This window comes from Hydractinia symbiolongicarpus, chromosome 11 (genome assembly GCF_029227915.1).
Source record: "Hydractinia symbiolongicarpus strain clone_291-10 chromosome 11, HSymV2.1, whole genome shotgun sequence".
NCBI lineage: Eukaryota > Metazoa > Cnidaria > Hydrozoa > Anthoathecata > Hydractiniidae > Hydractinia > Hydractinia symbiolongicarpus.
The window spans coordinates 9,098,282-9,124,819 of record NC_079885.1 but is presented as its reverse complement, the minus strand read 5'-3'; the positions used below and the strand labels follow the sequence as shown (position 1 = coordinate 9,124,819).

General features: G+C 33.8%; 3 protein-coding genes across 3 annotated transcripts; 2 read left to right on the top strand and 1 right to left on the bottom strand.

Annotated features, from left to right (window-relative positions):
- The first annotated feature begins 1,680 nt into the window (after nt 1-1,680).
- Nucleotides 1,681-7,844, top strand: LOC130614252 (neurexin-1-like). Its single transcript, XM_057435670.1, has 7 exons — nt 1,681-2,409; nt 3,494-3,723; nt 3,914-4,114; nt 4,817-4,925; nt 5,580-5,745; nt 6,092-6,200; nt 7,489-7,844. The coding sequence occupies exons 1-7, from the start codon at nt 1,919-1,921 to the stop codon at nt 7,842-7,844; spliced, it is 1,662 nt and encodes a 553-aa protein (XP_057291653.1). The 5' UTR covers nt 1,681-1,918.
- A 212-nt stretch (nt 7,845-8,056) lies between these two features.
- LOC130614251 (uncharacterized) lies at nt 8,057-13,682 on the bottom strand. The gene is made up of 7 exons (XM_057435669.1): nt 13,563-13,682; nt 13,093-13,410; nt 12,809-12,963; nt 11,428-11,616; nt 10,876-11,071; nt 9,690-9,841; nt 8,057-8,927 (listed from the first exon to the last, which is right to left on the bottom strand). Exons 2-7 carry the CDS (start codon nt 13,403-13,405, stop codon nt 8,217-8,219), a joined length of 1,716 nt encoding a protein of 571 aa, XP_057291652.1. The 5' UTR covers nt 13,406-13,410; nt 13,563-13,682; the 3' UTR covers nt 8,057-8,216.
- Nucleotides 13,683-24,327: 10,645 nt separating this feature from the next.
- LOC130613410 (uncharacterized) lies at nt 24,328-25,629 on the top strand. Its single transcript, XM_057434758.1, has one exon. The coding sequence runs from the start codon at nt 24,328-24,330 to the stop codon at nt 25,627-25,629; it is 1,302 nt and encodes a 433-aa protein (XP_057290741.1).
- The last annotated feature ends 909 nt before the right edge of the window (nt 25,630-26,538 follow it).

Genomic DNA, 26,538 nt, shown 5'->3' with positions numbered 1-26,538 from the left:
TAAATAACAGACAATAATAACAAGTCCCAACTCTTTGAAGTGAAATAAAACTTGTTCCATATGACGAAAATTATAAATTTCGTGTTGAGTAAGTGATTGATAAATTGTATTGTTTTGAAGAAATAATCTCGCATAGCTTAAAATAAAGTCAGGAAATGTCTAAACTTTATTTCTGCTGAGCTGTTCACAATTGAGAAATTAATCCCTGAATACAATAAACAGAATCCTCTAGTAGCCTACTGAGTTAAGAAAAAAAGTTGATCAAATAGAACCGTTTTTAACGTCTGTACAAAAAAAACATGTTCACGTATGGGGCAGATGTTATATAGTATTGCTTATATAGCAGTTAAAAATATTAGAAGGTATTGAAGAACAGTGAAATTTATATCTGAATGCTATTTTTCTGTCCCATGTGTTTCCTTCAACGTGTGTGAACGCGTGAGGTTATATCTTCGCATTTTTTTGCTCCATATCAACACCTGTGCTAACTGGGTTGTGTTTGCTGCGCATGTTGGGAAATGTTTAGCTAGCATGTCGGGAAATGCCGACTTGCTTGAAAACGCGCGGCGGTAAATACTTAACGTAGAAAAGAAATACAAGAAAATTTAAAATTGGAGAGATGGGTGGGTTTTATTCAATAATTAGGCTGATAACCCCCTCCTGAGGTTTGTAAACTTATTTAAAAGAATTATGGAAACAAAGAAGGAAAAAAAATTCCATGTATCACTTTCTACTCTTAGGAAAACAACAACATTTATTATCGTGCCTTCTTTGTTTAAAAACAAAAACATAGGACGGGAGTTGGGCGGTACCTTATTTGTTTTTTGTTGTTATTGTGTTCGAGGCAAATCCCAACGACGGAGAACAAATAAAAACTCAGTTGGATGGATGCATAATTAAAGGATTTTTTTTCGAAGTTAATTATCTTGAGGTGCTAATGAACAACAATAGATAGCCGTTATGACTAATAGTTATATACGTACAAAGGCGAGCTTTTTTCTCCCCTTTTGTTTTTTTGTATAGGAACTTGTGAAACTAGAATTTATTAAAATACTTCGACTTTTCATTAAAAAAAATATGTTCTAATTTCACCTCAAAAGGTAATATTAAAACTAATATCATTTATTTTCATTAATTATTGATATTTTTAAGAGAGTAAAAATAATAATATTCAGGGGGGAGATAATTTTGTAATTTTGGTAAAGTCAAATTTTGTGTACCTTTTACACGGAAACTAATGTGACTTTCCTAGCCTCTAAAATAAAACCTGTATTCCATCTCATTCGCATGCCATATTGTTTGTTTTATGACACTCTTCCTGGAAAATACACTGAGATCGAGATTGCAAGAATACAACAAGATGTTCCGATGAAAGTAGAAACACTCAGAAGCAGTGTGCCAATTACATACCCTAAAACGAAATCATAGGAGATAACGATGTTTTGTGATAACCTTCGCTTTTCGAAAGTTTTTTATTGGAATTTTATGTTTACAAGACTCTTGCGCTAGTCATTCACTTCACGTAAAAGGATCGCTTCACTTTGCCCCGACATCCAACTCCGTTGATCAGGTTTTGTTCTGACTAAAGGAGCTGGAAACGAGATTGGTAAATAAAAGCGCGGGGTTTTGATATTATGTTTTCTATAACTTGCAAATTAACGAAACAAAACAATCTTAACACTGAGTTCTACCGTTTTAGATTCATAGTTTCTCTCCTCGCCCCCTGAAATTTTGAGCAAAAAACAAAAACACGAAAAGATCTGTCGCAAACATCACTCTTTTGTTAAATGACGTCATAATACCATCAAATTATTTTGCGTTTGATTTTATCTGGGTTACCCATTGAATATTCTGGCTACATAGAAGAAGGTTGTATTAAAGTTAACAGGAAAGACACTATCTACACAAACCGGAAGAAATGAATATTTGGATTTTTTATACAGCCACGTTAACATACTGTACTCAAGACTTTGTCTCTACTTTGAATTTTGATAACACGCAAGATACATTGTCATATGCTAATTACCCCTCATGGACGGATACCACAGATGGGCAGGGAACATTAGAGCTCAGATTCAAAACAAATCAGCGAAATGGAATTTTATTGGCGTGTAACGACGGAAAAGCTAAAAGAAATTCGTTTCATTTGGAATTAAAAGGCGGAAAATTGTATGTCAATTTCAAAATGGGAGCAGATGATTATCTAAGTACGAAAAAAATCGGCATTGGGAGTATGTGGAATGACATGGAGTGGCATCATGTAAAAGTCACACGAAATTTTCGTGATGTAACCGTTAGTATTGATACTATTGAAAAAACATTCACATCAGAAGGCGCGGCAGATCGACTTTTCTTGACATCACATGTGTACGTCGGTGGAGATCCTGATAAGGAATTTGATGGCGAAGGGTAGGTGATCTGTGTTTTATTCAGAACTAGTTTGACGTTGGAAAGTGCCTTTCTCGAAGATTTTATATAAAAAACGAAATGAAACAGAACGAAATAATAATTAAACATTTAAGACTATCTGAGAAAGCTACAGCACAGCCGTTTCAAGGAATCAAAGATTTTCAAAAAACTAAATTTATATAAGCGTTCCTCTTATTTTTATTTGTGCCGTTGCATGCAGGCTGTTATCGCGAACTATCCTGATAAAAGTTAAGAGGCGGAATTTCGAAGATCGTAGACGCAAGCAATTAAAAAAGCTGTTTCTATCTAACAAAACAAAACAGGAAAAATACTTAAATTTGTTTGGCTATCTGCTAATTTTTATCTTTTCCGTCTCTGTGCAGAAAAAAGCTGAAAGGATTTTAACTTTTGGTTTGGTTTGGAACGGATCGAAACGAAAAATTTTATCAAGCAATCAGTTTCCAGAAATCACAACTATCTATTCCAATTCGTTCCAATTCGATTTTGAGTAAAAATTCACCTCAAGTAACATGCACTCCGAACTTGTCAATGTTCACAGCGGAATTAGACTTAGAAATTTAGGTTATTTGGTTAGATCCAAAATTTTGAACATTGTTAATTCTTGTTCACGACGGAATGCATCAATTTCTAAATTTTTCAATATTGAGCGCTTTTCACCTTATTCAGACATTGTAAAAGTGAAGCCAGCTCATTCTCGATGTTTTTTACCTGGCCAACATCCCTGCTAAATTAAAGAGTACTTGTAAGCCATGCTGCGTGACTATTTAGAGAAATATAAAGAAAACAGGGTTGCATAAAACAAGTTAGGTTAGGGGAGAAAATACCTCAGGTTTGCTGTTTTCTTCTTTTATGGCAGTTGGTTTTACTCATAGAAACGATGAATCTAATATTAAAACACGTTAAACAAATGAAAAATACCTGGCTATTTCTGTACCAGCAATTATGATATAAATTTTTTGCCTGAAAATAGGAAATACTATTTTACTTGTCAAGTTTCAACTTTTGATGACATTGTATCAAAATAAAAAATTATTAACTAATATTTTGATTGTTGATTTTGTAGATTCACTGGATGTATAGAAGGTTTGGCTTATCCTTTCGGTCGAGAAAAAGAGTACCCGTTATCTCGAGAGGGCTTGGTCAGCAATATCTGTCTGGACAAATGCTCACAAAACGATCGAGAAAAACTTAAGTGCGAAAATAATGGCCGTTGTGTTAAATATTTCAAAGAAACTACATTTAAGTGTGATTGTTCAACAACTGGAGCATCGGGCGCTACTTGCTCAAAAACAGGTTTGACAGTTGAAACATCTTTCGCTAGCTTTAATTTCGCCAAAATTTAAATTTTACGTTCGTCAGTCCTGGAGGGGGGGTGCCCTTGCTTTTTAACAAAAACGCTGCCAAACTTTAAGTTAACTTTTTTCATCTAATATTTTAACACTAAATCCGACCATAATTTTTCACTTTTTTTGTCTTTTTTTAGAACCAGTGCTGTTTCTCAAAAGATCGACTATCATTTCACGCTTTGTTCAATATTTGAGGGTTAATAGAGTGAATAAAATCGAGTTACGATTCCGAACGAATCAAGAATCGGGAATTATTCTACACGTGGGAGATAGTCAACATTTTATCCTTATTGAGCTTGTAAAAGGCGTCATAAAAGTAAAAATATCCCTTGGAACAGGTAATACCTTTATCATATTTAAATCAACAATAAAACCCTTGCGGTTTTAAATACTCGTCTCCAATAGTATCTGAAAATCCTAAAATATGAATACAAGGTAAATATTTGCCAGTTTTTCTAGAAATTTGGAAGCTTCAATTTCTTTACATTTATTTAATTCCCATAAAAATCTCTTCTGCAAAAAGTATTTCCAACTGGCGTTAACTTTACATAGAAGTTTATGTACATTGTTTCTAGTAATTTTGGAGCGTTAAAAATAAAATCAAACAGGTTAGGGCGGTTTTTACTCACCTTCATCAACCCTTGCACATTATTCTCTTTATTATCACCTAGTTTGTCAGAATGTTTTAGGCTGAGATCTTACTAAGATTCACACACAAGCTGTGAAAATATCTATCCTCAACTAAGTTACAAAGTTATGTTCAGGAGTAGGTTTTATTTCAATAATATGTACAACTAGTCGTTAGCCCGTAGAAAAATCCACCGGTTTGCCCGTCCTTTCTATACCGCATTGCGTGCTTCTCGCTATTGCGCAGCTAAGCTACCATTTTGCGTGACAGACAGACAGACAGACGTATACGGGTATTATAAAATAGATGAAAATGTGTAGATAACGAGGTAAACAAAGTATTATTATCAAGAAAATGTACGTATATTTGTGGCGTATTAACGTAGTGTATTAAGACAGTCTTTTGTTTATAGGATCTCTAACATTGTCAGCAGGTAATGGAAGACTCCATGATGGAGGGTGGCACTCTGTGTTATTTAAAAGATACGGACAGCAAGCTTTTGTCAACATAGATTCTGATAGGTATAAATATTTGAATCCTCATCAAAATGGTCCTAAAAGCTGCTTCTCCGTTAAAGCGTTTTTGATTTCTTAAAGGTTGACGATTAATATGGTCAATTTCTCAATTTCATTACATTTAATGTTAATTACATTAAAGATGGCAGAGTATTCTGAAATTTAATTAGTTTATAAAAAAACCCGTTAACTTGTCTTAAGTTCTGAATTTCCAAAGCTGTTAAAATACAGGCGTAGCGGGAAGAAAAAAAATTTTAGTGCGTGTGCCCAGACACTAAACGCTACAAAAAGAGCGGCCATTGACGCTTTGATGGAAAGCAACCATATATTTCTATAATTTTTTTTGTTAGATATTTTGCTGAGATTCCAAGTATTAAAATCAAATAATCCCTGATAATTATGACAAATAAAAATGGTAAAAAGGTCTCCCCATCAAAAATGTCCATTATTCTTTCTCCTTTTAACGCTTAGCGATTCCTCCTATATTTAGTAAGTCTCCCCCTATTAACCCCTGCCCCTCCCCCTAAGCTGCTACGGCCCAGTTACGCTGACATAGACCGTTGAATGACAACAGTGGATAAAATTAACAAAACGATTTCTACTACTACTACGTCACGAAGGCGTTGTTTTAAAATTAAATATCTTTTCCAAACTTTTCAGATTTATCGAGGAGAAGTCGTTTCAATACTATCCAACAAAAATTTGCAAGGAAGGAAAAGAAAAGGTGAAACTGCTACTTGGAGGACATACTAATGCTCGCCATTTAAAGATATCAGAAAGCGAACAAAATTTAGAAGGTTGTTTTCAACAAGTTAAATATTACCAGGTAAGATTTTTATTGAACCGTGGTTACTTAACTCTACCTATAAAAATATATGTTTTGGTTAATTTGAATCACTTGGGAAGCTAATGTGCTGGTTTACCTTTACCAACATATCTCACATATGCACCATTGCTTCTATAATTTGGATTTTTTTGTATTCTTTTTCTACTTATTTTTTATAAGTGGGAAAATTTCGGGCCAGCGTTTCTTATTTAAGCTTATTATTATTTTGTTGATTGGATATTCAGATGTATTCTACCAAAACCAATACAAAATGAATTATCGCGCTAAACTTGTTGAAAGGAAACTAGATTCATTTTGTAAATGTTTCGCTGTTTTGAATTTTTAGGGAGATTTTTTTGGAATTGACTTGTTAAAGAAAGCCTTGATGAGGAATTTATACGCGCGATTACAAGGAAACATTTCAACCGGCTGTCCAGTTACAAGAATACCAATATGTATGATATATTATCAATTTTGTCGTTAGGGAAGTCTTGTCGTTAAGGAAGCATCTTTTCTGCAGACACTGGAGCATTCGCTTCCGGTTTGGGTTCAAATTTTAGCCTAGTCATGCCAGAGGCTGTGAAAATGCAAATCGATTTTTCCTGCTAAACATTTGTCTAGCTAAGCAGTAGCAGTGCTTGCACGGAATCTGTACTTCGAATGGAAGCTTTGAATACAATACGAGCCCTTAAGCAAGGTCCCCATTCATAACATTACTAATAGGAGTTGAAGAGGCTATCCTGGATAAATAGTCGCCAAAACAATAGTTTCCAGGCTAGTTGTTAGCTGCTACGACAAAAAGTGTTAGGCTTGAATTTAGCTTTACTGTTGCTAAAAAGTTTAATATTACGTTTTTTGTCACTGTTATACAAACCGCCCTTTTTTCATCCGCCCTTATATAACGCCTGCTTTGACTGCATAGTTCCTTTTATTTTTTATCTTTCAATTCCCTCTGGAGAGAAATTGTTTCGCCAAATTAAATCGTCTAAATAAAAGCTGATTTCCAAATGCACGAGAAAATTTCACACGCAAATTTACAGTCTTCGACAAACAGCTACCATTTTGCGCAATGTCACAAGCAGTATAGGAATTAAGTTACGTATCATCTTATCTTGAAGATTGACATCGCAAGATATACAATGTCAAATTGTCCCTATTTATTATATTTTATACTAGTAAGCAAAACCGCCTATTAAACAATTTATGATATTCCACCCCTATTATTCAATGGAATCAATTTCATGTTGGATATCAATAATTGAAATCGTTCTAGCATTAATTTACTTGGTTATAAACTTAATTACTAAAACTGATTGGTTAAAAGTATTTTAATATGACTAAGGCGGGAATTTTGTAGACATCTAGACCAACATTTGTTATTTCTAAAAACACAAAAATAAAGCGCTTCGAAAAAGTTGTGTTCTGTCAACTTAAATTCTTGTCTTTTTCTTTCGAATGAAAATGTTTAGCGATACAACAAAACATATTAAATATATAGATATTAAATGCCAAAAATAAATAAATAGATATTAAATGCCAATTCTTGTTGAATTTCAGATTTATCGACTCTTGGTCAACATTACTTACTCGAGTGGATAACTCTTGATATTCAACAAATGTGTATGCAATATGCGTTTAATATTGACAGATTGTCACTGAAGATTCACTAATTTTTGTTTTTTGTATGTTGCCATTTTTGTTATTATTGCTGTAACTGATTTTCAGTTCTATGTTTTATTTAAGACTCGACATCAACTTCGGTCGTCACATATACATCTTCCCCTGATGCCACTACAGACTTTACTACGCAACCAGGCGATCACATGCAAGCACAGCAACAGCATAAAACATCAGCAAACAAGTTAAGTCAGAGTACAGTCGCATGGATAACAGGAGGAATTTGTATAGGTTCCATAGCCATGATATTCACACTGGCTTGTGGTTTTCATTTCATCCGAAAACGATATAGTGGGAAATTTCTGGCACATTCAGATGGAAGGTTAAGAAAATCAGCGTACGGAACGACAACTACTATGCATGCGATTGATGATGATTTTAACATTCATTCGATGAAACGCAACAAGCCGACCACTGTGTGACGAACTAAGAGGCGAGAAGTGACATTTTCCCTTGTTTATCAAGGTATCTTGCTTCAAATGAAGTAACTTTTCAATGCTTTCGTGATACATTACATTGTGATCTTTAATGCCGAGTACATAAAGGTTAAAGTTTCTTTTTGTATATGTTTCCCTGCATTTGTTGATTCAAAAAACATGGACGTTTTTTCAAAAATAGATATTGACATTTTCATAAAAAAATTTTTTCTTTGTTTCTGCTGTCGATTGTTTGTTGCCGTTTTATGGACTTAAACAAGAATGTGAATGGTTTCATATTTCAAAAATGTTTTTGTTCCATGACGCTCTACTATTGTCAATGAAACATGGATAAAATCCACTTAAGATTAATGTCACTTAAGAGCATTTCCCGTACGCAGTTCTCACTTTCGTTTTCTCAATTCTTGGAAATTTGGAATAGATTTCGTGCACGTGAACATTATCTGTTTTTAGTGTACAAATTTCGGATACATCGATAGGCGTGAGGACAGGTGTAGCGCAAGTTGCTTCATATTGCCTTACTACGTTTAGTTCCAATTGAAGAAGGCTTGCTACCTGACTATGACTGTATCCCTCATTGAACGATTCGCAGGTCAATGCTTTTTTAACCCCACTATTTAACAGACAGTTAATTTCAAATTTTTCTTTGTTTGCTTTAACTTTAACGTATTTTAAAACATCCGGTTTCGATGTATACGGAAGTCCTGTCTCACCTCGACAAGACATCGTGTTAGCTTTGAAATCAATAAGAGCTTGGATGTATAGCTCTTGGAAACTTGCCTGGCCAAGCTTACAGCGCTTATGAACTGCTTCGTATACAGCTAACTTCTTTCTGTAGCAATCCATGCTGAATTTGATGTTACCAAGGGCGTGAATCAACCTCTTTTGTAGACGGATAGTAGTAGCTGCGTTAGCGCGTTTTATACCAACACGAAAGCTTATAATTTCAGCTAAAGCACGTTTTAATTTAGTGGATTGAGTAGATGATTGTCGGGCTATATCTTCAATACTTCTTAAATTTGTCATCAAACCGTCACTGCTAATTTGACGTCGAACTGTCGCCCAATTCTAAATATATAACAATTATAACATTGTAGGTAGACCTGGTAAGTCTTTGTTTTTCATGGAAATTTAGCACTAAGTTAATAATTTACTTACACGCAATGTTCAGTTAATTCATATTTTCTCTGATTCGCACTTAAAACTTTAAGCTGTACGTTAGGGGGATCTAAGCATCTGCGCATTTGGCGACATAAATTTTAGCGTTTGTTCATATTTTTTTTCTTTCTTTTTTGCCACTATTTATTTTTGTGAAGTTTACAAACATTGACGCCGCAGTTTTCTTTGTGTCCGCCTAAATTTTTAACTTTGTATAGTTATCTTGGTTTAATAAAAAAAATTCCGTAATTACCTTTTTTGCGAATTCCTTTTTTCGCGAATCGAAAATTGTATTTTGAGGGAATTAATTTTCGCAAAATAATTAGGTTTTTATTTTCTGCGGAAATTGATTTTTACGGTTAATATATTCCCTAGAAATTATATTTACCTTCTTAGAGAAACCGCGAAAAGTTTTTAAAAATATCACCCATAACAAAATTAATTTTTCTTAGCAGTTTTATTATTTCTATAAACGAAATAAGTGCCCTGAAGAAGGCAATAAATTTGCGAGATGGATGAAAAAATGGGATATTCGAAAAAAGACCTTTCCGCGAAGATCAGTTCCCCCTATGGTGCAACTGTGAATTTATAAAATGAATGAGAATTATTATTACTTCCGAAGCAAGAACAGACAGGGAACATCACGTGATTATTAAACTAGAAACTATCTACCTTGTTTACTTCTCTGTTGTATTTTTGAAGTGTCTTGTACGCGTCATTGATTTTTACGTGGTCCTTTTTGAGCTTCTTAAGAGAATCATGAATTTGATTACCGCGCTTGCCACAACCAGCTAAATCTGTAATCCAGCCAACCAACTTGTTAACTAAAAAAATTATCAATTTTCAAGTAATATACACGGCCTATCATTGCTTTTTCCGAATATTTAAACAACATAACCACTGAAACGTTGGGAGTACTGTTATCAATGAGGGTACTGTCTTCTGAATTTATACAGAAGTATACACCGGCATTGCCTACCCAATTTCCCTCACATGGCATTGGTTGACCCATAGCTGAACTCAATGCACTTACTAAACCTGCCTGCGCAGTGCATCGAGTCATGGACCTTTTGATTACGAAGCAAACCCGATCACTACTTGGCCATGCGCCGTTGATATAGCTCGCTTCGAACTTTTACAGCTTTTATTAGAAATCCAACTTTTTTACTTGAATTCTCGCTCACTGACAACGAGCAATAAAGGGACTTTAAATTTTTTTTTCATATCAGTTAAAAATTTTAATGGTTTTCTAACCACGAGATTAATTTTTTTTTCGTCTGGTTATCGGTTGATACGGGATCGAAATCAGCCAAAAAAATTTAAAACGCATTTCCAACAGTTTGGTCAAACTTGCGCGAAAAGTTTATTGCCGGCGACATTTTAACTACCTTGAACTGGCTTTTTAAACCACTGCAAACATGTTAGAGTTGAGTGAGAACGAAGAAAGAAGTTATCCTATTCCTTTTTGAGTTCCACTGAACGGATCTCCCCTAAAGATCAAAAATCCAATAAAAGCCTAGGGCGCTTATTCTAATCATTACGGTAAGTGAAAAAACAATAAATTATAAGACCTTTAAATAACCGCCCTATATTTTAAATAACCGCCCTATTTGCGCTCTCCCTGTTCTTTCTGTTACCCTCCTCTAATTTTGTAAAACAAATGTAAATTTCGATTTCGTTATTTTTGTTTAATCTGTGAATACTTTGAAGTTTTCTTAAATAGTAAACCTCGCGTTGGAACGTACTTGCTAAGTTTATATGATGGTTTGATTGCTCGCATGGCTGCTTTTATGTGGCTTTAAAGGGAGGGTACTGGCTGTTTGAACCTTATGAACACGTGCAGATGAATTCTACTTACATCCTTCCATTAGTTTAAACACTCCTCCGTGGAGACTTAGATAGTTATTATAGAAGGCGAACGCTTTCAAGACACCTCCTAAAATCTTGTTTTGTTTTCCTAATTCTTGCAGGTAGTGAAAACCAAATAACTTTGACACTCCAAGTTTGGCTTTATTAAGTAAACCACCAACTTTTGTTTCCATAAATTTGGCCACCTAAAAGTGGATATAAGAATGAGTTAGAAGTTGAAAAACCTTTTTTGGCACTATTTTTACTTTAATAGGAAAACACATACTGATGCAGAAAATTAACTTATAAACTGACATGGAAAAAGTGCTCTTCAACAGAACTTAGGCCAACAAAGCAGATAATATCACAACGAAAATATTTTTTGCTAGCTCATTAACCTTTTTATATAATGATACTTGGGAAACAAAAGAACGACAACTAAAGGAGGCAGTTTTGAAGCTATCACAACGAAAAAATATTTTTTTGATTACTTCTTCTGAACATCGTCTTGCTGACCCTGAAGCACAGCCTTAGAAATACACAAAAAGGGTCTGCAACTTACGGAATCTAATTTGATGAGACGGAACATGTCTGCAGTCATTTTAAGATATCCAGTAGACATACCAAAACCTCCAATTCCGCTGGCATCCAAAAGAGCGGTTTCTGTACCTGTCTTCTTCTTGTCGTATTCTACTTGAAGTTCGTTTATTCCGTAATTTAAAACAGTTTGATTTTTATGTTCGATAGCTTTCTAGAGAATTGTTATAGCCGTTCATTAGAATCAATAAAAAACAACGACTAGGACAACAAAAAGACAATAAGAACGACGCTGACAACAACGAGACGACAGTATGAGCGACGACGACAATAACGAAACGACATTTAAAACGACGCCAGCATTGGTACGATAAAAATAATGACAGCACAATAAGAAAACAAACGACGACCAAAAATCAAAAATAGCAACAAGAAAGATAAAAACGACGAGCAGCCGATCAAACGACAATAGCTACCCTATACTACCGAACATCCGTCTCCTCCAGATTAGTAATTTTTAAAATTTTAATACCACCACACAAAGAGCCGTCGGGGTATATAGGCGCACGAGGTTGACCACCACAAACCCTACCCCGCACCTCTAAAAATGTAAACATAGCAAGAAAAGCTAGCCTGTGTAAGTGGGGAGAGACTGCCATAGATAGCTACATACCAGGCTACCAAAGACACAAATGGCCAACTTACTTTCTGATGCTGAGTACTATTTTAGTGCATTTGTATTGCACAAATTTAAAAACATTCAAAAATTTGAGCTCCAGCTCAATTAGAGTTTATTGTTGACATTTTAACCGCTCAGTTTAGTTTGGTTACATATAGCTACTGTAAGTTTTACTTGAAATATCTTTTCCTTTAATGTATTTTGCATTCAGTTTAGCCAATAATCAACTTATAACAGCATATCGCAATGCACGGAAAAGGGGATTCGGTTATTTAACAAAACTAGTCGTTCTCCTGTGAAAAATTCTACGGGGATCGATCGTTGTACATATTTCCTGCATCGCCGCGCATTCTTACCTGCCTATGAAATCTACTCGACTATTATATGATGATACTCGGATTATAGGTGCGGTTATAATTGTGTTTTCGATTACAAACCCCGGCTTTTAAATTGGCTCACAGACAGGTAGCGAGTGTTTTAATATCGGTAATATTAAGCATGCATTAAATTATCAGTGTTTCTTTTAACAAAAAAAACGACAATGAGAACGACAACAAGAACGACAAAAAGAATGACAATAAGAACGACAACAAAAACGATAATAAAAGCAACAACAAAAAACGACAACAACAACGACAATGAGAACGACAACAAAAAACGACAACAAAAAACGACAACAACAACGACAACAAGATCGACAACAAGAACAAGCGAGAAAGACCGTTACCTTTAACTCGTTGGAAACATTATTAAATTTAACAATAATTTCTGGATCCAAAATTTCTATTGTTCCACCGCTACTCAATGTAATCCGTCGCACATGCGAATAGATTTTTGAATTGTCGTTATTTGCAACCTTTATGTTGGCGAGCATTTTTTTCACTGATAAAAAAAATCATAACATAGTGTTAAAAAAAACTCATTTAATTAAAACATAGTACCTACAAAAACGGCCAATAAGAAACAAGCTTCACAAAGATAGCCCTTAAAGAGAAAACGCGTCAGTTTTACCTGTTATCCAATCCCGATCCATACTTGCACTTTTTCTTTTAATATCATATTGTCTGTTTTTAAATTCTTTCTCAGACCGGCAAATCCAAGGTTTTAAACCGCAACAACCTTTGGCCAATGAAGTCACACCTTTCGCCAAACCTTTGCCAGTTTTTTCAAGCGTTTTTCCAACGCGTCGGACAATTCGACGTACAGGTGGAATTCTAATTGGTGGAATCAGCCGTCGCCGCCTTCTTCCCCCAAACCATTCTTCTGAGTAATTAATACACACCAGCACCAGTAAAAGAGTCAAAAATTTAATCGGAAAACGCATTTTTTCTAAAAAAGTTGACTTGCTTTAAAACAACAGCTTTAAAAAAGTTTAGCTTCTACGCAAATAGGTATTTATACTTTCAGTATGCAGCCCTTTTTTAGTTAAAGTCTATACAGAAAATAGCTATTTTATACTTAGAGAAACAAGTTTTCCATACCACGTATATCAACAGGTAACTTCTTCAGTAAGTGTTCTTTAACCACCAAAACAGTCAAAAACTTCCTCTATTGACCATCTACACTCCATCTTACGTATTTTAATCTTTTTCTAATTATGAATAACTACATACCGGAAAAGGAGCGCAATTATGAATGGAAATAATGACATTATTGATCAAGTAATTGATATCAATTTGTGTTTGTATTATTTGTTTCAAACGACACATTCCTTGTTACTAACAACAATTAACGATAAAAAAATAACCAGGTCGATCTTAGCAAGTCTTTCTGTCTCAAAAAGACTACAAAATGGCTTTTAGTTTTCGATTTTAGTGACTTAAAAGTCAAGATGATGGTCACGGCCAGGGACATAAACAACATCTTATTTAATATCATATTGAACATGTTATTGTGACAAAAGATACATTTTTTATTTTGCAAGACATGTTTTGTCTTGAATGTCAATACATCTTTAGTGAATTTAAAATGTGTAATTTATAATATGGTAGCCATAATTTAATTTACCACTATAGTTAGGGTGCTTACAGCTAAATTCAATGATGAAAATTTTTCACAACAAACGAATCGACGAAAATTTAAAAAGAAACCAAATATGTATTGAAACTATAGGATATAAATGAAATGTTTCGTGACATCACGACTATACGGTAAACTTGGGCAAGGATTATTCTATAACAGCATGAAGATTTCCAAGAAAATTAATCTCATTTAAAAACACTCGCAAATACAGAAAATAAAAAGTGAGTTATCAAACGGTAAAGCAAACCAAAATTTGTTTAGCTGTCGATGACGAGTGTAGTTGTTGAAACGTAGCCTGGATTAAATTTACTTGCCATGAATTGACAATCTCAATTATTCAACGTTTTCACCTTGCTCTTTTCATTCTTTCCAACAATTTTTTAATTTCTGCTCACAGTCATAGTAGCCAGGGATGTGAGGACACGGAAGCAATTCTAGCAATGCTAGAACTTTCCCCGTATTCTCACATCCATCGTCCATTTTTTAGGGTGGGCGTTTTGTCTGGGCAAGATTTGAGGCTATTTTATGCAATCACAAATATCTCACTACATGTTACCCAATATATGAAGTTTCCATTAATTTTTTTTATAATATGGGTTTATATTATTTAATAATTCATCACATTGTCTATAACAACTGTAAACACAATAGTTCTCCATTATAATCTATCATTAATTTTTTTCACGAATATTATATTTTTTACAAAAACATTTTTCGCATCATGAAAAGGTACTTCATAATAGGAACATGTAAAATGATCAGTACAACATTAGTAGAACATTCATAACAATATCCACCCCTGGTTGGTATTTTTTCATGATTATTAATGAAGATTTCCTTATTCTTACTTGTATCCTTATCATATTTTGGCCATTCACATAAATCACATATAATTTTATCGTCAATATTTCTTTCCTTATCTTCAGTTATTGAACGACATAATTGACATTATCCACCAAATATAATAATACTATCACAAGCAATCAAACTTTCATTAAATTTATAACATTTACATTTTTCACATGTTGCTCTACCTAATAGTTTTCCATCTGCTACTTTAGTATGTTTAAATTATTATTTGAGCCAAATTTTCTGCAATTTTTACAGTAGTTATCACGTGGTATTTTATCATTATGTTCAAATTTCCAATATTCATCCTTTATTCTTTGTAACTATAGTATAGAAAAAAATTCATTATTTCTTATGTTTTCTTGTCTCATACCAAAAAATGCCACCACCTAGCATAAATATCACCACCTAGCATAGTCATACTAGCAACAATAAATCGTAATTCCCTATATTTCTGTGATTCTGATGGTTTATAGAAGTGTGATAATTTAGGTTCAGGTGGTAGTTCTGGAAGTTTTGGTACCAGTAAGCACATAGTATCTTTTCATCACAAGTCCTAAGTCATCAAATCTCTTTTCTGAAAAGTTCTCCTTTCCTATTTCATTATTTATGTAAACAATTTGTTTTTCTCTTTTTTCAGCCCATAATAATTGAGCCTTTTGCATTTCTTCAACTGCTAGATCATGTCGTCTTCTTTCTTCATCACTTTCCCTTAATGCACTAAAAAGGGAATTACTACCGGAGAAAGCAAGCGCATTCACCGCAGCACCAATGCCTATCATTGCTAATCCAGCCATCTTATATATTATCAGGAATTATTTTTAGTTTCACTAGATAGTCCTTAGTCATATCTGCAGTAGCAACAACAACTACCAATTTAACAATATCATCAATATCTAATTTTCCCAATGATGATGGTGACATTTTAAAAAGTGTTTTACCTAGCATGGTATACCCAACAGCCAATCCAGAAACAACAGCTCCATAATACAGGATTTCTTTTATATCTTTAGTGTAATCCATAGTACTCATTATATATTATGGTATAGAAAAAGTTTCACAATTTACTGCTGATTGATTTCCTTTATTTTCTTAACGTGTGGTTCTGCCTCTTTTTTAATTCCCGTTTTTCGGTTCCTGTTCTTGTACAATGTCATTTCATGTTTTAATTTCTTCAATATCGCTTGATGTTTAGTTCTTTCTGAAATTAATGCCATTTTTCTTTTATGGGCACTGCCTTCTACCTTTTTTACACCCCAATATCTGATTTGCTTCTTAGCACATTCTATCATACTACCTTTTTTTATTTTGCCTGTTAATTCACATGTGGCATCACTCATTACATATTATACTAGTCGTTAGACCGTGGAAAAATCCATCCAGCTTATTGATAGCTACGTTTGACCCTTCCATTGACTGTGGCGTAGGTGTTTTCTTTCTTACTTGCAATGTATACTTGCAATATTTTTGCCCTGTTCAACTGTTAGGGGATTCTTCTGTTTTGTTACTTTCTTCTGTTCCACTAATGTTGATGGTTCCACTATTTGCTGCTCTTCCATTATTACTACTATTAGTGCTAGAATTTTTTACATAATGTCTACCTGTAATCATGGCTACACTAACTGGCGCTTGCGTTGCACCAAATTGATAAATTGTACATATCACAAGTGAATTTCTGTAAAGCAGTATTAAGAAATGGATCAATCTCTAGATCATCATTTAGTTCCTTTTTATTTTCCATACCTAAAGCCCCACATGCTATTTTAGAATATAAACCAATAAATGATTTTCCTAATGATTAAATCATCTAACCACTTAATTCGCTCTCATATCTTGTTGACATATTATTGATCTCATCTGCGTTCATATCCATTATTTGTTGTTCAGTATATTCTTATAGCACACAATTAGTCAGTCTATTCGTTTTTTCAGGATCCACTTCTTCTTCCATTGGTTCTTCTGATTCTTTTAGGTTTTAATTCTTTGTCAACATTCTTTTCTAAATTAGTTAGTTGATTAAGCATCTTGAAATCCATCACTATATTTATAAGATAGAAAATCTTACGCAATTTATAACATGGATATATAATTGCAAAAATAATTGCTGATTACATAATGAAATTAACGTATTCAATCATTATATTATTAATTAACAAAATTATAACTACCGTATTGGTTGGTAACACTTCAGTATAAGTTTAGAATATGGTTTATTTTGTAGATCCTTTTTCAATCTATCTCGTTCATTCTTATCTGGCACGACATCATTCTTCCTTAAACAATCCCTAAAACTATCTCTATCTTTGGTGAAGAACAAACAAAGCCATTTTACTTGGTCTCAAACATCTTCTGAAACTGAATTATACTTTTGTGTTAATACCCATAGGGAGTGATTTCTATGTCTACCAGAGAATGCATGTTCTGATAATGCATCACGTTTTTTATTTATTTCACCTTCAGCAGAACAATCATCAATTAGTGTTTCGTGGCCCTTAAAAGTATTGGTAAATAGTCTAATCCATTCATTTAATTTACATTCTACATCAGGCACAATAAGTACACTATCATCATCGAGTAGCCACTTTTTACCACATGCAGTTGCACCAACAAACATTGCACTATGAGGAAATTTTGGAAAGTCCATTATATATTTAGTACATAATATTAACAAGCTTGCCATCTAAAAAGTTAATTTGAGCATCCATAAATAGATAGATAAAACACTGCAGATCATCACCAGCCCCAGCCGTCTTTGTAATAGCTATACTAATACCATCTGAACCACGTTTAATAAGTCTACCTGTTTCATGCAGTGTGCTATTATCGGATGATCTGAAATCCAACCACAATCCAAATTTATCTTTATAATAATCTACCATTCTTATATCTAATACATTTAAATCATGTTGCACTGAACCATACTTCAATCTACCAGCACCAAAGTGTTTCTTGATTTCATCCCATTAATGATAGCTTTCCATCCAATTTGCATATATATGATAAGATTTTCCTTTAATAATTACCTCAACATTAATAATTTTAGGATTGTAGAATTTATTAGTATTTCCTGACCAATCATTTCCTTTTGTAAACAACATTAGAATACCTTTTGGACTCCTAGCTGTTTCGGTGAAATTAAAATTCCTTTTTTTTTACTATCTTTAAGGACGAGATGTCCTTAAAGATAAAAATTCGATCATACAAAATGCTCTTCTTCATGTAATCAGTTTTAATATCTGATGCCAATCTTGAATTAGAAATTACATCATACTCCATACACATGTTACTAATTTTGTATTTGGTGTCGGTTTTATCACTCTTAATTACTTTAAAGGGAAAAAGAACAACAACTCCTTTAGGTGAACTATATATATTTTAACGAGGTTTTGGCCGTACGACGGCCATTACCAAGTACAAAGATCAACATCGAGATTCGATATATATACAACGTGACGTTTGTCCGTGGGGACAACGTTATGCATTATCAGAAAATAAATAAAAAGGCATTGATGCAATGTTTCTAGTGAGTATAGGTTTGTCCCTACGAATTAATAAGCTCTCTTTGAGTTCTAGATCAAAATTAGTACATGCGGTGGAGAGTATACTAAAGTTGTCAAAACTCAGTACGTAATTGGAGTATATTACATGTTCTAGCACAGCACTAAGACTTTGAGTTTGACTGCTTTTCCAGTGAGAGAGGAAACACCCATATGTTCGCAAGCTCTTACTTTCAAATGTCGTATTGTTTTGCCGTAATAATAAATGACGTTGCAGCCATCGCACTTAAATCCATAAACGACATTTGAACGCATGGCTTTTGATGAGCGGTCCTTAAATCTGAAGAAGTCGCTAATTCTGCAGCTAGATTTAAAAATGACCCTCAGCTTACAACGAAGAAAACTTTTATCAAAACGGAACGTAGTTCAAGAGATAATTTACCTAAATAAGGTAAGACAATAAGTAGCTTAGAAACAGTGGTAACAACCTGTTTCACGTGAAAAATTTTATTAAAAAATGACTTTATACACTGGTCAATTAAGCTGGAAGGATGGCCATTTCTTAACAGTATATGTCTCAGATCACGCAATTCCAACTGGAATCCTGAAAAATCCGATACCATATTAAACATTTTGAAAATCAGAGTCAAAACTAAACGAGTTTTAAATTCATCAGTCAAAAAGCTACGAAAATTGCTATAAGTGCCACTAAATGTGGGTTTTCTATAAATAGACGTAACAAACCTAGCGGTCTCACGAATAACAGAAACGTCGAGAAACGGAAGACGACTTTTGTTCATGTTCATGTGTTGACTGTTAAGATAAGCCTTAAAAAGAGGCAAGTGATCAGGAGATGAGAAAAGAACAAACATTACACACTTAACCAATTATTTAAAGTCTTAATTGCTTTATTGTAATCATTAAATGTCAGTTCATATGAAAGCTTACTTGATAGTCCAGACTGATACAAAGGCATAGAACTTGCCAGCATTACAAAGTCTAGTGGGATGCAAAACTTATTACCAAATGCCATAGACATTGCTTCATCTCCAGTGTCAGCTGCTCTATTTTCCGTACCAATTCGATATTTAATAGCATTTTCAGTTTGTCCATTTCTTTTGGTATCAATATCTTTCAGCATATGCCATCCATAGATAATAATATGTGTCAAGTGTGTCGCTATCATCAATACTAAATATTTCTTTGCCTTCGAGTTTTACAACTTTCTTTTTAATAATAGTTCTTTTAACATTTTTTACTAATGTTCTGTTCGCATCATGAGTTAAATCAAGAGTAATTTCAAAAGAGAACTTGGTTGTCCTTGAAATTATAACATCACTATCTGTCAAATTTAAAAACCATACAGTTAGCGTCTCAGTTTGATCAATAGTAGATGGACTATTAATTCTTACAATTTTTTGTCTATTCCCTTTAATTCCAAAAGCAGAAGAAGTTTGAAAACCAGTCCATTCAAATTATGGCAGACTCAATTAAATTTTGCAGTATTTCTATCAACATGTGTATGTGAAACATCAGCATTTGAATTCGAACCATCCTTTGGCTAAAAGCATATACAGATTCCATGTTTATTATCACAGTAGATCTCAAACTTCAGCATCTGTTGTTTCTATACTAACAAGAGTATCTGGCGTTGGTAGTAGTTTTACTACTGTTGGCATACCTCTTGGAGCTATCCTGACAGGTGTTGCCACTGTAGCAGCTACCGTATCATCTGTGTTAACATTTTATTCCAAAAGGTAACAAAAGGATTGCTAAAACTGTTGAGCTATTAGACAAGTTGATCACTTCTATTGGTAAATTCGAACTACTTATCAGTAAATTATTAACGGATGGTTTCGTTATAGATTCAAATGAATTTGTCAAACTCCAGAGTCTTTATCTTGAAGTAATTAATGGCATTAGAAACCGTGACGATAAAATGAAATCAACTATTGAAGAAAATTATCAAAAAACAATTATGGATGAAATCCAAAATTTAAAAAACGCGATAGAAAAAAGTAGTGTTTGCCATGAATTGATGTATGTTTATTAACTGCTTATGTTATAAGAATGGATGATAACTTTAATTAGATTTACTACTCTACTGGAGAAGTAGAAATTCAATAAGTAAGTTAGTTAAAAAAGCTGGTACAACCAATGATGAAGCAGAAAAATTAGGTATGTGGTGCTGTTGTCGATCCACAAGTCAAGAACGTCCATAAAAAAATATTTAAACAAGTTTTTTGCCGTTTAAGTTTGGAATCCACGCGAAACAAGAATTCTCAAGATCGAAGCACACACACTTTACAATTTCTTCTGTCATTGCAGGCATTAGTGCCACCTAGTGTTTAAATGAAACCGATTCTCAATTCGAAGTTTTGCCTTTCAGTTATTTTTTCGAGGTATTGCCAGCTTCGCCCTGTTTTATCTTTTCTTTCGTTCAAAAAATACCGCATCAGTTCTCTGGAAGACGAGCAGCCTTACGAAAATGCTTTTTACTTAATCCATACACGTAACCCTTGAGGAACACGCGCAACCAAAACTTTTCCTACCAACGGGTAACCATGGCAACCAATCAATTAAATTTTTGACTTAATTTTGTCGTACTGTCACACACTATGGCATCCTCATCAAGTATCTTCAGAACAGTCAATTCTCTGCGATATAGTTTTTTTCTAGGGGAACCTCCTAAACTGAATGCATTATTTAAATACTAGTCGTCAGCCCGTGAAAAAATCCACGGATTCGCCCGTCCTTTTTATACTGCATTGCGTGCGTCTCGCTACCTGCGCAGCTAAGCTACCATTTTGCGTGACAGACAGACGTATACGGGTATTATAATATTTTTATAGTTTTATTAATTCATTACCCCCGTGATCTCAATCGCCGATTCCTATTTGGAACCACGTAAATCAAATAAGACAGTTGACGAGGAAAGTCAAGACATGCTGTCATCAGTTACAAAAAAAGGTGGAGGGTCTCCAAAAATAAAGCAAACTTCAGTCCGAGATTTTTTCGAGTAGATTATAAAATACAATGTATTTGTTAGTTGACATTTGTTTTTGTTTGTATAACAGTAGAGGGTGTGAATAATACAAGTTCACATTCATCAAATTATAAGTCTCATTTCCTTGATTTGAAAGGAATAGAACAAAGAAAAAACGTGTATAAACAAAAAAAGGCATGTTTTCGGCAAAATTTTGCTCTGGAAGTGATATTTCGATACAATCTCTATAAAGCGGCACCTCTATAGGACGGACACTTTTTTTTTGCACTAATGGTGTTCGCTTTAGAGAGATTCCACTGTATTACCAATAGGCTTAGGCATTCGTTTTGATTGATTTTGTTAACGTAATTTGCACGAGGACGGAATTCGTTTTTTCGTTTTCTGTATAACTGTTTGTCTTCTGTGCGTAATATGTGTCATTTTTTTTATTTCCATTGTTTTCTTGTCTACTCTGTATTTATATTAATTTGGGCGGACAACGTATCTCCAGTTGGTAAACATTGTTTTGATTATTAACGGTCGGTAACAACTTACTAAACAATACTTCAGATAAATTCATAAATAAAAAATAAAAACGCGAGATCTTAACAAAACACTGTAGTCTTGTTATTAACATTTAAACAAGAAAACATGCGTCTTTAACATCTGCGCTGCGAGAGAATTATGTAATGCATATAAAGCATTCATGATACATAAAGACCGTTTCTCATTTGGGGTGCACATTATTTTTTAAACGTTCGTAGGAAAAGATGGTTTAAGTCAGTCTTCTTTGCTAAACCAAGAGTAATTTTTTAAAAAAGGAATGACGGCTCGATAAGGATAAAGAAACGCGGCCATACTCGTCCCTCCAACACTTGTTATGTTTTTTCATTGGGACGGAACGTAAACCGCCACGAATAGGTCAAAAAGAAGAAGAAGCTGTAAAAACAAGATTGGACACGCGACCAAAAGTGTTATTTTGATCATCATGAAAAAAACGACATTTGTACATCACAACACTTTCTAGCCTACTCATAGACTGTACGCTTTGCCTTAGTGGTTCAACTTTGATGAAAATTGGGGACTGGGAACTATAACATCGTTAGAATCTTCTGGGAGCCAAGTTAATGTGCATGCGTACTATTGTTAGAAAATCGAAAACACTAGTAGTGTATGGAAATCGATCAAAGAAGCGCGTTTTATCTACAGGTAGGCTAAAAACAAATACACTATTCCATCGCGCCCTTTCTTCCCTCTATCTGTGTGCACCCCAGAAATGGACGGTGTTACACTATTGATAGACTCGGTGCGCCTCGCAAAAACTCTCAAAAACCGTTTCACTGCTCAATTATTTTTGGCTCAGAAGGGATACTGCGCTATTGGAGATATCAACAGACACTAAGACAAGTCACAAGACTCAGTACAACTCACTTCAGTTATTTTAATAATGAACACTAACAAAATATAAAAAAGCAGCTTCACAAAAAATCAACATTGATTTTTGCAAGTCTTATTCACAACAGTTTGCTAGTTTTTCTCAATGCTAAGGAAAGGATATATTTCTTCCTCCAAGTATTATTGAAGACATGTCATTTGCAAACAAAGAAATTACTGGTACGCACAGCATTGATTGTTTGAACAGAAGAATTATAAAAAAGAAGTTATATAAAAAGAAGACAAATAACTTTCAAGGACGTATACGGGTATTATAATATAGATGTTATATAAAAAAGAGGAAAATATCTTTCAAGAAAACAAAATAACAACATAACATTTCAAAAGTTTCAAGTTTACTTGTTCACTGGTTCACTGTTTGATACCAAAAACACGTATTTCTAGAGTTGCAAATGATACATTATGAGACAACATGAGCACGACCAACTCTTTATCAGCAGGAACAGTCATCCTTTTTTAATGAAACTACGCTCTGACTTGCAAATACTTACTTATCTTTTCCACGCTTGAATTCGATCATGTGAGGAATTTTTCCTGTTGCCGATTTCCGGTTTGTGCAGAGTTTACGCTTCTTAAAAACAGGGTCCTGGGAATGACTTTTCTAACTTCAAAATGGTAGCTTAAAACTTAACTTTCATAGGATTGGACGCCCATTTCAAACATATGCGTGTAAACACGCAGATAAAATAAATTATAGTGCAGTTGTAACGTACGTAATAAAATTTTTATTATAGTGATTAAAACAATTTTTTGTACTCTTAAACGTGAAAATGTAGCATGTCTATTTTCTAATCTAGAATACGCTTCAATTCTTCCTGAGTTTTAGCTGATACATCGCATTTAAAAAATATGGCCTGATGTTTTTAGTATTCTCCTTATCTGTGAAAGTTGTTAAAAATCTGTGTTCTAGCCCACCACTATTATCAAGAACTGAGAATGCTGATGCATTTAAGAAGAAGGTGATGTGTAATTAACATGGCCTTGAAAGTACGTCTATTACACGGGTAGAAATGATTAATTAAAAACCGCAAGTATAAAAAAAATGTCAGTAGCTATGCATGAATTATGCTTTTAATATTATCAGGTTTTTTGTGATCACTTAATTGAGAAACGTGAATTGAATAGCGTCGCTGTTAAACAGAGTTGAAATGGATGTTTTCTTGCGGAATGATTCATAGTTTTTTCTGTATATATATAGCTATGTTTTACCGATTCTTTAGCCATGTTATTTGTTTACATTTATAGCTACCATTATGGTTGCTAGGAGATTACAAGCTATCAGTTGGTTAGACGAGAATATTAAAATGAATTCCATTAAAACTTAAATTGAATTTTTATGATAGTAAAACAAATGCTTCAATCACACTATTGGTAATATCAGGTTGCATAAATCAGCGAGCTATATAAGATCGTTGCGGATAAACATCAACAAAAAGTATGGACGAAAGTGCTTATCAATCATGGAAGAAAAAAAGAGAACGTACATTTTCTGCTTACTCGATTCAATATTTCGCGGTTGGATTTGAAAGAGCTGCAATATTTTCAACCTTATGGATATACTTAACAACTTTGATAGGACCTAAAAATCCGGAATTATTTTTTGGACTTATTAGTTTGGTGTATTGTGTGCCTTCCGTATTGTTCTCTACGGCTGTTGCAAGGCATGCAGATAAAACGAGAAAAATAAAGGTCATTATACTATTGTGCAATTTTATCAGCATGACTGGATGTATTATATATGTCATGCCGATATCGCCTTATTATCCTTTCATTGGTCAGATTTTAATGGGAGCAAACGCAATTGTCAGACCTATAACACGAGCAGAAATTGCAAGATCGTATTCAGCAGATGAAATGAGAAAGAAGACACCTGTTCTCATGGCATTCTTTTTCGTTGGATTTGCATCTGGTCCGGTCATTGTTCAATTTATACAACATGTTGATTTAACTTTATTTGGTCTGCGTATTACAATGGGAAACTTACCTGGCTTTATAACTCTCTTGTGTATTGTTGTTACTCAAGTTTTTGTCATACTTTTAGCAACTGATCTTTCAAAGGAGTATGATTTGAAAGAAGCAACTGGAAATGAGAAATGCAAACTCAAAACTTACGAGAAAGAAACATTTCTGCACGTGTTGAAAGATGTACTCAAAACATTTGATGTTCTCTTTGTAATGATAATGACGATGATTGCTGAATTCTTCCAAATTGCCTTCGTAGCAAGTTTTCCTATAATCACTAGTCTGTTGTACTTTCCCCATTACTTTGTCACCATTTTCTACATTCTCTTCGCCGTCATAGTCTTTGCAATCATTGCAGCATTGACAAGCACAAAGGTTCAAGGAAGAACTATTTATATGTCTGGTTTGATCAGCATCATGGTTGTATTGATAGCTGCAGTTATTCAAACCGCATTGATAAAGGCACAGTTAAATACTTTAGGTAATGTAATACTCACAATTTTGCTGGCCATCGCTGTACCTGTAGCAGAAATCGGAGAACAAATTTTTCTTGTTATTGTGGCCGCCAGTCTTGTATCATCCAAACATCAGGCTTATGTCGAGAGCATAAGAAACACACTAAGACAAATTGGTTTTATGTTGGGAAGCTTAGTATCTGGCTACCTTGTGCATTATTCTTATGTGTTTTTAATTTTTGTAACAGTTATGTGCTTGATTCAGGTGTTTATAATAATTTTAAGAAGAAAAACCTTTGAGAATCCAGAGGTTGTCATATAGATGTAATGCATATACTGACGTTTTAAAAAACGATTGAGTATATTGAATAAATGAAGTCCGGAAATTTTCGATGGTGTTGGTAACATTTTTACTGGGTTTTGCGTTGTACGAAAACATTGACATTTTGTGCACTCTAAGATATTTTTGCGTTATTTAAACTATTAGTTTAGCTTTTAAGTAGATTTTTATATTTCGTGTTATTAATTTAAATTTAATTTTTCTGGAAATTTTGTTATCATGGAATAATGTTTAATGGCATTAATGTTGAGGTTTTCATTGAAAAGGATTTTAAACATTGTAAAAATCTAATATGGTAATGGTCTATTTGTGTCTACGTAAACGTTAAGTTTTGCTGGAGTTACGTATTTTTGTAATATTATTTTCAATGCAACAAAAATATTTTGTTGTAGTATATCGGAAAAGTTTATGTTAATTTTATATCTCAACAATAGTGTTCTAACTGTAAATTTGCCTAATTTTTGTCTAAATCTAGTCAATCTTTTGAAAACACAAAAAACTAGCACAAGCAAAGTTTATTATACTAGCTAAGATTCCTGAGAGAAAGCTGTGTCTGCTCCCCTGTGACCGGCAAAGTTTAATAACTAGTCTCTTATATTAAAAGGCTTATCTGTAACTGAAAATACTAAAACAGGCCAAAATTCGATTTTTTAAGATGAGATGTTTTTTCCTCGAAAAGAATGCGCGAATTTAAAAAAATATAAGTCTTGTCTTTTTCATCGACTACTTGTTGGTGGATTTCAGCCAAAAATAATTTGGAATGCTTGAGAAAATAAATACTTACTAGTCGTTAGCCCGTGGAAAATCCACGGGTTCGCCCGTCCTTTTTATACCGCATTGCGTGCTTCTCGCTATTGTGCAGCTAAGCTACCATTTTGTGTGACAGACAGA